Source organism: Dromiciops gliroides, chromosome 3, assembly GCF_019393635.1.
Source record: "Dromiciops gliroides isolate mDroGli1 chromosome 3, mDroGli1.pri, whole genome shotgun sequence".
NCBI lineage: Eukaryota > Metazoa > Chordata > Mammalia > Microbiotheria > Microbiotheriidae > Dromiciops > Dromiciops gliroides.
Genome location: NC_057863.1, coordinates 44,772,222 through 44,786,651, shown reverse-complemented (window position 1 = coordinate 44,786,651; position 14,430 = coordinate 44,772,222). Strand labels below are relative to the sequence as shown.

General features: G+C 42.0%; 1 protein-coding gene across 5 annotated transcripts in view; it reads left to right on the top strand.

The window, feature by feature from the left end:
• MCF2L2 (MCF.2 cell line derived transforming sequence-like 2) overlaps positions 1-14,430 on the top strand; it is a 375,955-nt gene that overhangs the window by 172,407 nt on the left and 189,118 nt on the right. For all 5 annotated transcript variants that reach the window (XM_043992226.1, XM_043992225.1, XM_043992228.1 and 2 more), the window contains exon 14: positions 695-798. In XM_043992226.1, the coding sequence (XP_043848161.1) occupies positions 695-798 (104 nt within the window). The remainder of the gene's footprint in view (positions 1-694; positions 799-14,430) is intronic.

Sequence of the window (14,430 nt, the reverse complement as noted above, 5' to 3'; positions counted from 1 at the left end):
AGTCTAGAAAAGGTCTTCTTAAAACTTTTTGCACTCAAGACCCCTTTTTCCTTCCCCCTCTCCCCTCCAGAATTTTTACTTGACCTCATGTATATACATAACCTTTTATTGTTGCCAAATTTTTCACAACCCCCACAATCAGTTCCTGGAAGCTATATGGGGTTGTGACCCACAGTTTAAGGGGCTTTGGTCTAGAGGATGAGGGTTGAGAAAAAGCCATTCAGTCTGGCAGTTAAGAGATCATTGGTAACCTTGGAGAGAGGGTTTCAGTTGAATGATGAGGGCAGCAGCTTAGAGGGCTTAGAAGTGAGTGAAAGTAGAGAAAGTAGAGGCACTGAGTGTTGGAGAATGGATATAGGAGGCTAGCTTGAGGGGATGGAAGGATTTTGTTTTGTTTTGTTGAGAATTCTGCTCATCTTTAGGCAGTAGAAAAGAAGCCAGCTAATAACCAAAGAACCAGTGAAGATTCTTGAATACAGATGTGATATGGTTGGACCTGTGTTTTCAGAATACCTATTTGGCCACTGTAGATGAATGGATTGGAAACAGGAGGCTGTATACACAAAGACCAACCAGGAAGCTATTTCAATATTTCAAAAAAGCTGATAAAGTCATTAGTCCTGTGACATCACATACACCTATAAATCACCTACCAAATGTCCAGGTTAATCTAGGTTTTTCTTTGTCTTCCCAGCTCCCAGTAGGAGAATATCTGAAGTTCCCTGTCCTCCCAAGACAGTCAGTGAAGCAGAGTTGTTGAAAAAGAAAAGCATCAAGAAACCCAAAGGTGGAATTAAGGTAAGGCCACCTTTTTGTTTCTGAAACACAAACTTTGGTGGGAAGGAAGACGATTACTGTCAACACCATCCATCAATCAAAAACTGGTCACAGAGTATCTTCTAGACAGTTATCATCACCACCCATTGCAGGCACTGTACTCCGCCAGTCACATACCTCAAGATCTTTTTTGTTGTTGTTTTGTTTTTTGTTTTTGTAAAAATAGCAATGAGATCCAGCCACAAAATTGAGGCAGTGCAATGGGAAATGCTCTGGATGGGGAAGCTGTCGACCTTGGTTCTAGTCCCAACTCTGCCACGTTGGGCAAATCACTTAATCCCTCTGTAAAATAAAGAGATTGTACTGAATGGGCTCTAAGATCAATCACTCTGACATTTTATGAAATCCCACGGCTGTCGGCCTGTTGTTTCTCTATGTTCTACAAAAAGGGTTGGTTACACATGCCTCCGCTCTTGCGTCTTCACTAAGAATGGGTCGTATCTCCTCGTTCTGTTTCCTTTTTGCTGCCATCTGTAATCTGACTCCATGTTTAATTTAATGGGGCTACTGCTATATCATCCATCCCTTGCTTAGCCTGTTCAGGCTTGAATTATTCATCTCATAACAGTGATAGTAACTCTTCCACTTCTCCCAAGGTGACCCAAAGCTCCCCAGAACACTCTATCTCCCTTTCCCTTTTCATAAACAAGAGAGAACCCTTCATTTCAAGAGTCAGTTATGCCGGATGGCAAATGTGTCCTGAGGCACACATCCAGAGGTTTTTGGGACTGAGAAACACCCAGAAGACAAAGTCATATCACTAAGTAGCTAAATGTCCTTAGAATGCTTCTTATATGGTTAAGAACCATATCACAGGGGCAGCTAGATGGCGCAGTAGTTAAAGTGCTGGCCCTGGATTCAGGAGTACCTGAGTTCAAACCCAGCCTCAGACACTTAACAACACTTACTAGCTGTGTGACCCTGGGCAAGTCACTTAACCCCCATTGCCCCGCAAAAAAAAAAAAAAAAAAAAAAGAACCATATCACATAAGCAGCAAGTAATAAGGTGCTTAAAGCTGGAATCGGGAAGTTCAAATTTCATCTCAGACACACGTTGAACCTGTTTAACTGTCGGCAAGTCATTTAGGTTCCCTGAATTTCCCCTCAGTTTCCTCATCTGTAAAATTGAGACAAGAACGCCCAGAGTACCTATGCTATTGTGAGGCTCAAATAAGATGAGATCCATAGAGTCCTCTGCAGGTGTCAAAGTGCTGTATAGTATCAACAATTATTCTAGCAAGGCAGGTAGGTATTTTTGCGAGGCATCTCTTCTGCATCAGAGGCAGCTGGTGGTACACAGAATGGATAGAGCACAGAACCAGGAGTAAGGAAGACAAATTAAATACAGCTTCAGATGCTTACTAGCTGTGTGACCCTGGGCAAGTCACTTGACCTCATTTGCCTTAGTTTCCCCAACTATAAAATAGACATAATTGCACATGCCTTGCAGGATTGTTGTGAGGAACAAATGAGATACTCTTTGCAAAAAGTACTTAGGACCGTGCCTAATACACAGTAGACATATAATAATATTTTTTGGTAGATTATGTAAAAGGCAAGGCAATACAGATTTTTCCATTGGAACTGCCACAGTACAGATAGACATCACATGACTAATTGGAGCCCAGGATAACAGAGCACTTTCTCTGTCCTCTGGGTATTTGCTGGGTTATGATACATGTGGGCTCCCATTCACATAAGGAAGGATTGAAACAATGTTCTATAATTAATGGAAAGAAGCTTGGACTTGAAGTCAGAAGTCCTGGGCACTGAAGTCCTGGTTCTGCCACTGAAACTTTCTGGACCTCAGTTTCCCCATATAAAATGGTTACAGTAGTACCTACTTGCACTATTTCCTTCACAGAGTTTATTTTTAAAAAAAATTTTTTTTAGTGAGGCAATTGGGGTTAAGTGACTTGCCCAGGGTCACACAGCTAGTAAGTGTTGCGTGTCTGAGGCCAGATTTGAACTCAGGTACTCCTGACTCCAGGGCCGGTGCTCTATCCACTGTGCCACCTATCTGCCCACCTTCACAGAGTTTATAGACTGGGCAGTGTTTCAGAAATGGGAGCTCTTCATTTTCCCTGCTCTCTTCCTATTTGTTAGTCATGCTAGAGACAGTAGAGTGTCTGTGCTCAGGGCATTTGCTACCATTATATAAATGGCTGCCTGCTTCGCCCTGGGACCAGATAAGGGTCTTGTCCAGAGGACAAAATGTTCAGGTCTAGAGACTGTGCCTGAAGTATCTGTGTGTTCTCAGCTCAGGTCTAAAGCTCATAGGACTAGGCTCAAACAGAGTCAGGGTTGGTCCAATAGCCTCCACTGAGGACAGTGAAGCCTGGCTCTGGTCAACCATCCATGTCAGGAAAAAGCCTGCCATCAACTCCTAAGGATCTGCTTCCTGGCGCCTAGAGCAGGGAGACTAGGGATGTCGGCCTTTCTTTGTCTCTCTGTCTCTGTCTTTCTTTCTGCCTCTGTCTTCTCTCCATGCTTTTCTTTCTCATCTCTCCTCTCTGTCTTTGTTTCTCTCTCCTATCCTCTATTTCTGTCTGTTTTCTCATATCTCTCTCCTCTTTCTGTCTTTGTTTCTCTGTCCTCTCCCTCCCTCTCTCTCTTTCTTCTTCTTCTTCTTCTTCTTCTTCTTCTTCTTCTTCTTCTTCTTCTTCTTCTTCTTCTTCTTCTTCTTCTTCTTTAGTTTCTCTGTCTATGTTATCTCAGACTCTCACTCTGTGTGTGTGTCTGTCTCTCCCCCTCCATCCCTCCTTTCATCAGTTATGGGTGGAATACCAGCCCATGGGCCTTGGCGATGCTTCCAATGCCAAGCACTCTGCCCTTGCAGATAGCATTCAACATTCTAACCCCCTTCCAGGTTGTTGTGGGAGCCTCTAGTTCCATTACCATTCTTTGACAATTGAGCATAGACACTGGCCTTTCCTGACCCCATATCTGTAAGGACCCAATATTATCCACTCCATTATTTCCCAGATTACCACTGAAGAGAGAGAATGGTGCAAAGGAAAGAACAACTGGATTTGGAATTAGAGGGCTTGAGTTCAAATCCTCTGTCTTTTATCAGCTATGTGATGATAGGCAAATCACTTCTCCTCCCTGAGCTTCACATGGAGGGAGAATGACTAGATGATGAAGCTCCAAGGTCCCAACTACCTCTAAATCTGTGATCATCTTAATCTAGCCATTGTCAAAGGCAACTCTTTTTTTTTTTCATCTAAAATTTTAAATAGAAACAAATTCCACCTGATTTTCTACTTATGTCTTTTTGTGCCTTTGGGATTTTTAAAGGTGTTATCAAGTACTTTTTTAGGATTGTAACTTTCTTTCTTTCTTTCTTTCTTTTTTTCTTTCTTTCTTTCTTTCTTTCTTTCTTTCTTTCTTTCTTTCTTTCTTTCTTTCTTTGGTGGGGCAATGAGGGTTAAGTGACTTGCCCAGAGTCACACAGCTAGTAAGTGTCAAGTGTCTGAGGCCAGATATGAACTCAGATCCTCCTGAATCCAGGACTGGTGCTTTATCCATTGTGCCACCTAGCTGCCCCCAGGATTGTAACTTTAAACATACAACATCAAACTCTCCTTTTGCTCTCTCCTGCTTCTGGGAGAATGCATGCTCTGGAGGGCAGACCAGATGGGCAGGTGCTCTGTGCCCGAAGGCTTATATATTTGTCACCGACTTTCTGTGTGATCTAGGGTAAGTCACTAGCCATTTCTGTGCCTCACATTCCCGATCTGTAAAACCAGAAGGAACACAGTCCATGACTGGCCTCCTGGCATTTAATGGCTCAGAAGTTCCATAGGAAAGTAATCAATCCATCAGTCAATCAACAGGTACAGGTTAAGCATTTCCTCTGTGCCAGCCATTGATTCTAGAATTACTGTGCAAAATTTGGAATGACAGTGAATCCTTTAGCAAACAACTCAGTCATGAATATTGCTATTTTAGTTCATTTCATGAAAAGCAAATGGCCAATACCACAAAGCTCTTCTCTTCTGGACACAATGTCTGAGGGCTTGAAGTCACACAGCTTCCAGGAGCATCTCTTTATTACTCATTCCCATTTTACAGATTAGGAAACTAAGGGCACAGGAAAAAAAAAAGGCTTCACCCTAAATCACCTAGGTTTCTAAGGCATAGACCTGGGCAAGAATCCATAAGCCTGGGCCTCCAAGCATTCTTTTCTTCTGCCTTCCTCTCCCATTGCTGGACTATTGTTTTAGATTAGAGTTTTGTGCTATGATGCTCCCCAGCTGTCAGTTACTCGCAGCACTAAGGACCTGCTCACGTCCCTGGTGCCCCTCCCCCTATCCCCTTGGCTTTTTGCCTTTGAGTGAGATTAGTTTCCATCTAAAGACTTTGTGGTAGACAGAAGAACAGCTTCGTTCTCATATTTGTCTGTGTTTTTCCAATATACCACAGTAAATAAATGGACACCTCAAGACTATGAAATATTAAAGACGGCTTTGTAATGTGTGTGGGTTTTTTTTTTTTCCACTGCTCACTTGAGGTCACGGTCTGTCTCCAAAGGCTAGAGCAAACAAACACTTTTCTTATTATTTCCATAGTCCAAGAGGTGGAGAATAGAAACCTGGGGAGATTTAAGCGAGTTGTTGAGGGTGATACTTAGAGAAACAGAAAGCCTCTGACAGAGCAAGCAGGACCCCTGTGCCCAGTTTTGTATGGACCTCCTCCACAGTCAGCTGCTAATTTCTCCATTTCCATCGTCTAGGGCTTGGCAATTCAGCATGCCCAGGATTAAGGCTACAATTTGTTTGCTCAGCTAATTGCTGCTACCTCCATGACTCAGTCGTTCACACTCATGAAGATATTATAAGTATCATATGGTCAGTTTGGGTACTTTTATATTTGGCGATTACATTCTGGGCTCAGGAGTTGATCTGAGACCAGCCTTACTGGCCCATTTGGCTCGTAACCCAGAGAATATTGCTTTTCAGCTTTTCAGCAGGCTAGTCCTTTCTTGCAGGGGATTTAAAAAAAAATTCCAATTAAAACCAAAGTTTTAGTCAAAACCAATTCTCCTATCCCCACACCTTCATTAATAGAAATTTGAGTATTGGGGAGCTCACCATTTACTAGCCCTACCCCCATAGCCGGTAACAGAAAGATAAGGTATTGTAGGTACAGAAACTGGTCATTGGCTAGCTCCACCCCACTTCACCCCCATAAACCCATAACCACTAGGTATTGTTGCCCTGGCTACATTTTTACAGTTAGTTTAAGGCCTCATAAAAAGTAGATACAAACTTAGAGCAGATTGGAAATAAGATACATGCTAAGATACACATATGGGAAAGGAACTCAAAGGGCCTGGATGTGCTTAGAACAACTGATCAAAGGGCCTTGGGGGGAGAAATCACCTTCTCCCCACTCAGGGATCTCCTTCTTCCACAGTCAGGTCCCAGTTTCTACTCTTGTCAGTTCCCAGCTTCTCCATTCTCCATTGTGCAGGATTTGCCGATTCATCGTGCCCAGGGTCATGGCTACAATTTGTTTCTTCAACTAATTGCTGTTGCCTCCTTGACGCAAGTATTCCCATTCATCAAGGTATTATGGGTATCATAGGTCAGTTTGGGTAGTTTTATATTTTGTGATTACATTGTAACGATTGGAATAACGCCACCTGCTGGAGACTTACTGTAGAAGAGTTCCACCCATGAAGGTCTTTGAGGGCAAGACCAGGAGTCTTTTCTTTGGCGTCAGGAAGTGACGTGGGCTAGTGGGAGGAAGAAGGAAGAGACTGGCGCTCGATCTCGCTCTCTTTCCTCTGGACTCTGGTGGAGAGCGGAGCTTAGAAATGTGCTCTCCCTTTAATAGATAAGAATCTAGGCCTTTCTCTCTCTCTTTACCAAATTCTTATTCTCCTTAATAAATGCTTAAAAGTCTAACTCTTGCTAAAGCTTATAATTTATTGGCAACCACTCATTAGATATTTTAGACAGACTAGCTAGAATTTTAGCCCTTAACAACATTCTGGGCTTGGGAGCTGATGCATAACAGCCCGGCTTCCTCCTTACCCATTTTCATGGAATCCCTAAGAACTAAATGTGTCACAACTTGCTAGGAGGTTGTACTTTCTCTAAAGAGAAGAGACCATTAAGAGTGACTGGGGGGAAGTGAGGCAGCTAGGTAGCTCAGTGGATAGAGCACTGGCCCTGGATTCAGGAGGACCTGAGTTCAAATATGAACGCAGACACATGACACTTACTAGGTGTGACCCTGGGCAGGTCACTTAACCCTCATTGCCCTGGAAAAAAAGGAAAAAAAACAAACTAGTGACTGGATGAGAGGCTGGAGGAAGAGGCAGAAACATCAGGAAAAATCACATAAGAAGGACATTTTCTACTCTTCCCCATCTAGGCTTTTCTTAAACTCTCTAAGATGGCCAGCAGGAAACATCTGTGGCAGAAGAGAGCTAGGGCTAGAGAGAAGGACTGGAGGGGAGAGAGAAGGAGCAACGGGAGGGGGATCTCTCACCCCCTGGATCATACATAGGACTTGGAACCAGAAAAGATCTTAGGGGGCAGCTATGTGGCTCAGTGGATAAAGTACCAGCTCTGGACTCAGGAGGACCTGAGTTCAAATCCAGCCTCAGACACTTGATACTTACTAGCTGTATGACCCTGAGCAAGTCACTTAATCCTCATTGCCCCACCCCCAACCCCCCAAAAAGAGAGAGAGAGAAAGAAAAGAAAAAAAGAAAAGATCTTAGATATAATCAGCCAATAATACTAGTGGTGAAACTTAAGCCCAGAAAGGTGCTTAGAGCCAAATAGCTATTAAACAGTAGAGCCAGAATGGGGCTCAGGCCTTCAGATTTGGAATCCAGTGTTCTTTTCATTACAACACACTTGAAAAGATCCTTAGATTTTCTAAGCCCCTGTCTCCCCATATACATATCCCTTCAAAGTGAAGTTACCCTCAGACAACCAAAGCCATGTGATTTCACTCCTTAAACCCCAGTCTCATCTTGGATGCTTCTAGTTCACTAATAGTCCTTCTCTCTTGCCTCCCTCTCCTTGGAATTTCAAGTCAAGAGTTAGCCACAATTTGCCAAATTTAATTTGACTAAATACCAACAAGTGGATAATAGAATGTTTGTATTTTAAATCTACACATCATGAAGTGTGTGCTAAAAATAAAAGTTTCTAGATTTGAATAGCATCTTCTACGCTGGTCATAAATAATAATAGTAGGGGGTAACTAGGAGGCACAGTGGACAGAACACTGACCCTAGAGTCAGGAGGACCTGAGTTCAAATCCAACCTCAGACACTTGACATTTACTAGCTGTGTGACCCTGAGCAAGTCACTTAACCCCAATTGCCTCACAAAAACAAACAAATAAATAAATAACAGTAACAACAATAAGACCTATATCACAATAAGGTAATCAAATAAAGACCAAATAAGATAATACATGTAAATTGCTGTGTATGTCTTATAGAACTATATAAATGTTAGATCTGGTTATAATTATTATCATTATTCACCAGAATAAGAATACACAGTTATATAATTTAGTAAGGTGATAATGACACAATCGTAAGTTATATAAAATGAATTAACATATAAAATTCTTTGCAAATCTTTAAGTGCTATCTAAATGAAGGCAATCATTATGAGTATTACAATTTCTATTTCTAAATTGGTCTCCCGCTGGTACATACTCACTGTCACTGGAAGCAATTTGTCAGGGGTGTACTAGTGGGTTGCCGGCCGTGTTAGGGAAGTCACATCCCATCCAAGTGTGGGATCCCATGGTTATCTCATTCATTCTTCCAGTTGCCCAATAATATTGAGTCATTCAGTTCATCAAGCATTTTCTAAGCACTTAGGAGCACATGTGCCTATTTGGTGCTGGGGATACAAAACCGAACTCCCTTCAAGGAGCTTAAATACAAAGTCATTTCAGGGATCTGGACACTGGTCACTCACTAGTGGCTAGAAGTAAAGCATCAGGATTCCCCATTCATTCAAAGATGAGCAAGATGGGAATTTCTCTCACAATTTAGTGAATGGGGAAACTGAAAAAGCAAGGGGCGTTGTGATGAAGGTCAGTGGTACTGCCAGGACTAACAAAGCCACGGTTCCCCATCAGGCATTGGGTCTGTCCTATTTCTTCATACACATACCTGTTTGCTTTTCATATTTAACAGTTTCCCTTGGTTTCTGTTTTGGCCTCCTGTGCCCTGCCCTTTTATTAGAAAGCTGAACACCTGCCCAATGGCAAGCTTTAAAGTATCACTCCTCAAATCTGCTCCAGCACCTTAAGAGATCTGATCTGCTGGAGTCGAAAGGACAGGAGGGAGGAGTAGCTCTGATTCCCCAGAGGGCAGGAAGGGCTGGCTTGCAAACCCGGAAGTACTCCAGAAATGTCTGATGTTCGTGCTGGTGCTGTTGCCAACCTTCCCTACTCTCTGACCCCAATTCTACACACAGGGACAGAGAATTTCCTTCAGACTATAGAGCCCTATTGCTCAGTCTTAAAGAAAAAGGCAACCAATTGTTTGCTGCCAACAGTCGTTCTGAATTCCATAAGGACCTAAGGCAGACTTGGATCACAAATGGAAAGTCTGGAACGAGGGATGTTTTCTACGGGCTCCAGCTTCATCCGAATAACTTACACCAGACCTAGAAAGCAAAGGGTTGAAAGGGACAATCAGGGGTAATCTAATTTGCCTTCCTGTGGCTTTCAGTCAGGCTTTGTAGCCCTAAAAGACTCAATCAGAAAAATAAATATTTATCCTGTCTCTTAATGTCTCCTGAGAATGTGACTCCCATTCATTGCCTCATTCAATTGTCTGTGCACAATAGACATATTGTAGACATATTGGAGGAAGCAGCAAGGTGGGGTGGGGGGGATGATCTACAGTGTTCAAATAGGATTTGTGTTTTTAAAAAACTATGGGGGGTGGGGGTGGGGACAGCTAGGTGGTGTAGTGGATAAAGCCCCTGCCCTGGCTTCAGAAGGACCTGAGTTCAAATTTGACCTCAGATACTTGACACTTAATAGCTTTGTGACCCTGGGCAAGTCACTTAACCCTCACTGCCCCGAAAAAAAATTCAAAAGCTATACATTGATATGAATTCCACTAGTAAAGATGGCTTAATATACATAACCAGAAGGTATATATATCTGGGAAGATTTGAAGGTGTAGGGTGAAAACAATTGAGTCACTTAGATTCTCTTGCCTTTCCCTCCCACCCTGGGGATGTGGGAAGGCAGATTCTTTCCAGACCAAACTTTGCTCCTCTCAGCTTCCTGATGGCCCAGGAGGTAGGGCATTTGCTCTGTCCAATATAGATACCTAAATGAGGTTCAGCAATGATTCCTTAACCCCAGGAGGGTAATGGTTCTGATTCACATGGTTCATCTGCTCTTTAGGGGGGTAGCTAGGTGGCACAGTGGATAAAGTACCAGCCCTGGATTCAGGAGGACCTGAATTCAAATTCAGCCTCAGACACTTGACACTTACTAGCTGTGTGACCCTGGGCAAGTCACTTAACCCTCATTGCCCTGCAAAAAAACAAAAACAAAAAAACAACGAAAAACAAACAAACGAACCCATCTTCTCTTTAGGAATTTATGTTTCAATAAGCATCAAAACGGTAAGAGACTCTCACAGTTAGAGGTCAGAACCCCAAAGCTAGGATGGCCCTATTTTGGACCAAGTGCATCAGTCCTGGTTGAATTGTGTGTATTTTCAACTAGTCTCTCATGTCCTCCACTGAACTCCCTCAAGCACATAATTAGTGTACAGGCATGCATCCCGGAGTACTTATGGCCAAGCATCATTTCTACATGAAAGAAAATAAAAACATTCTAAGAAATAGAGGAGACCATATAACAAAGCACCCTACAACAACAGGCACAGGGGAGGGAGTTGGATCAGTTAAACCTTTGAAAGATTTTCCATAGTTTTCAGAGGAAAGTCATGGGCAGCACATTCAGTCTGCTCCAACCACTCCCATCAGAATTCTTTTAACAGGTGGAATGGGAGCAGGGGAAAATTGTTCTTGTGCACGCGCGCGCGCACACACACACACATTATCTGTCTCCATTAAAAATGCCCAGCATTATACTGCTGCTAATAATAATAACTCTTCTCCTATTTGAAATTTTTAAACTATCTCTTAAAATGTCTTAGAATGAACAATAACTCACAGAGTACCTGAAAGGAACCATGTTATAAGCAAACAGGAATTCTGCTACTCTTTGGCATCAGACTACTCCACACAGGGCCCAGATACCTTGTTTTGGCCTCTGGCCCCACTCTCATTGGTTTGGTTACCATTTTGTCAATGGCAAACATAGGAAATAGGGATTAATTTTTAGGCTAAAGTCATACCACTGATCTGTGCTAATTTTCTGATGGGTGGATTATATGTGGGTGAATAAGGTTCCTTCTAGCCCTACATCTTTGATCCTATAATCTCAAACTAGTCTGATAATCATGCTAAATTAATCATAGAAGTGAATGAGCAGGGGGCAGCTAGGTGGCACAGTAGATAAAGCACCAGCCCTGGATTCGGGAGGACCTGAGTTCAAGTCTGACCTCAGACACTTGACACTTACTAGCTGTGTGACCCTGGGCAAGTCACTTAACCCTCATTGCCCTGGAAAAAAAATAAGAAGTGAATGATCAGCATGGAGAGATATGGGCATACCTATAAGATTTTTGGTGAGATATTTAACTCATTTCCAAGGCCCCTACTATTCCTCTTCTGATGGGTTCCTTAATGTTTTTTGTGGCATGAATGGATGCCTTTGACAGCCTGGTGAAACGTTATGGCCTCTTCTAAGAGTAATACTTTTTTCTATTTATTTAGTATTTTATTTTCCCCAATTACACATAAAAACAATTTTTAACAACCATTTTTAAGACTTTAAGTTGTGAATTCTCTCCTTCCTCCCTCTACCCCTACCTTGAGAAGGCAAGCTATTCTATATAGGTTATATGTGTATTCTCATGTCGTGAAAGAAAACAGACAAAAAACCTCAAGAAAAATGAAGAAAGTTTTTTTTTTAAATCATGCTTAAATCTGTATTCAGATACCATCATTTCTTTTTCTGGGGATGGATAGCATTTTTCATAAATCTTTCAGTCATCTTGGATCATTGTATGCTGAAAATAGCCAATTCATTCACAGCTGATCATCTTACAATATTGCTATCACTTTGTACACAGTACATTTCACTTTGCATCAGCTCATGTAAGTCTTTTTGGGGTTTTGTGAGAGCATGATGTTCATCACCTCTCATAGCACAATAGTATTCCATCATAATCACCCCACCCCGCCAATTTCCAATTCCTTGCCACCAGAAAAGAGCCCTATAAATACCTTTGTACCCATAGACCCTTTTACTTTTTGGTTTTTATCTCTGTCTCTGGCCTGTTAACCAATATAATAGGCATGAGGTAGTACCCCAGAATTGTCCCAATTTGCACTTTTCCAATAAACAGTGAGAGCATTTTTTCCATATGGCTATAGATAGCTTTGATTACACTCAGACAAGAAATCCAGGGCAAGGTCTACTGATCCCAGCGCACTCAGACAGGAAGTCCAGGGCAAGGCCTACTGATCCCAGCGCACTCAGACAGGAAGTCCAGGGTGGTGAAAAATCTACAAGCCATAGAGGCCTCAGTATAGAGAGCCAGTGACACAGCCCCTATATCCCAGCACAACAAGCTTGAAACAGGGACCCTGGTGGCCCCAGAGGAGACCTCAATTTTTAAAAATATTTAAAAAATAAAAAATAAGCTGCAGTATGAGTAAGAAGCAAAAAAGAGCTCTCACCATCAAGAGCTTCTGTGTTGACAGGGAAGAGGCAAACACAAATTCAGATGAGGACAGTACTCTCAAAATTGCCTACATGTGAAGTCTCAAGGGGGAAGATGAATTGGTCTCAAACAAAAAGCCTTCTTGGAGGAGCTCAAAAAGGATTTTAACAATCAATTGAGGGGGGGCAGCTAGGTGGCGCAGTGGATAGAACACTGGCCTTGGATCCAGGAGGACCCGAGTTCAAATCTGGCCTCAGACACTTAACACTTACTAGCTGTGTGACCCTGGGCAAGTCACTTAACCCCAATTGCCTCACCAAAAAAAAAAATCAATTGAGGGGCAGCTAGGTGGTCCAGTAGATAGAGCACTGGTCTTGGATTCAGGAGCACCTGAGTTCAAATCCAGCCTCAGACCCTTGACACTTACTAGCTGTGTGACCCTGGGCAAGTCACTTAACCCCAATTGCCTCACCAAAAAAAAAAAATCAATTGAGAGAAATTAAAGCTACACAAGAAAATTATGAAAAAAGAATCAGCAGCTTGGAAAAGGAAGCACAAAGATTGACTGAAGAAAACAATTCCTTAAAAAATTCATCTGGCCAAATGGAAAAAAGGTACATAATCTCATTGAAGAAAACAATATCTTAAAAATTAAAATTGGACAGTTGGAAGATAATGAGTCCATGAGACACCAAGAATCAGTCAAGCAGAATCAAAAGAATGAAAAAATAGAAGAAAATGTGAAATACCTCATTGGAAAGACAACTGATCTGGAAAACAGATCCAGGAGAGACAATTTGAGAATCATTGGACTGCCTGAAAGCCATGATCATAAAAAGAATCTAGACACCATATTCCAGGAAATTATTAAGGAGAACTACCCTGATATTATAGAATCAGAGGATAAAATTGTCGTTGAAAGAATCCACCAATCACCTCCTGAAAGAGACCCCAAAAGGAAAACTCCAAGAAATATTGTAGTCAAATTCCAGAATTATCAGGTGAAGGAGAAATACTCCAAGCAGCCAGAAAGAAGCAATTTAAATATCACGGAGGCCACGGTTAGGATTGCTCAGGACCTGGCAGCTTCAACATTAAAGGATCACAAGGCTTGGAATATGATATTCCAGAAGGTAAAGGAGCTTGGACTGCAGCCAAGAATCTATTACCCAGCAAAACTGAACATTCTCTTTCAGGGGAAAAGATGGACATTCAATGACATTGGGGACTTTCAAGTTTTCCTGACGAAAAGACCAGAACTGAATAGAAAATTCAATCTTAACATACAAGACTCAAGAGAAGTTTAAAAAGGTAAACGGGGGAAAACAAAGTTACTCAATTAGGTTAAACTGTTTACATCCTTACTGCATTTGGGGAGACAGAAGGATTATACACAGAGGGTATAAATATAAATTGTCTTTGATGTGATGACATAAAGGAAACTAAGGGGTTAAAAAGGGAATTTATAAGGAAAAGAGGAAAGGGGAGGTGGAATGGGGTGAATTACATCATATGAAGAGGTGAAAAAAAACCTATTACAATAGAGGGAAAGAAGGGAGGGATGAATATTGTTTCAACCCTACTCTCATTAGATTTGATTCAAAGAGGGAATAACATATATGTTCATTTGGATAAAGAAACTTAGCTTATTCTTTAGGGAAGTAAAAAGGGAAGGGTAAGGGGGGAACTGATAGAAGGGAGGGCAAAAGCAAGGGAGAAATGGGTAAAGAAAAGGGAGGGGGGTGATAAAAAGGGAGGGCAGATTGGGGGAGGCAGGGGTA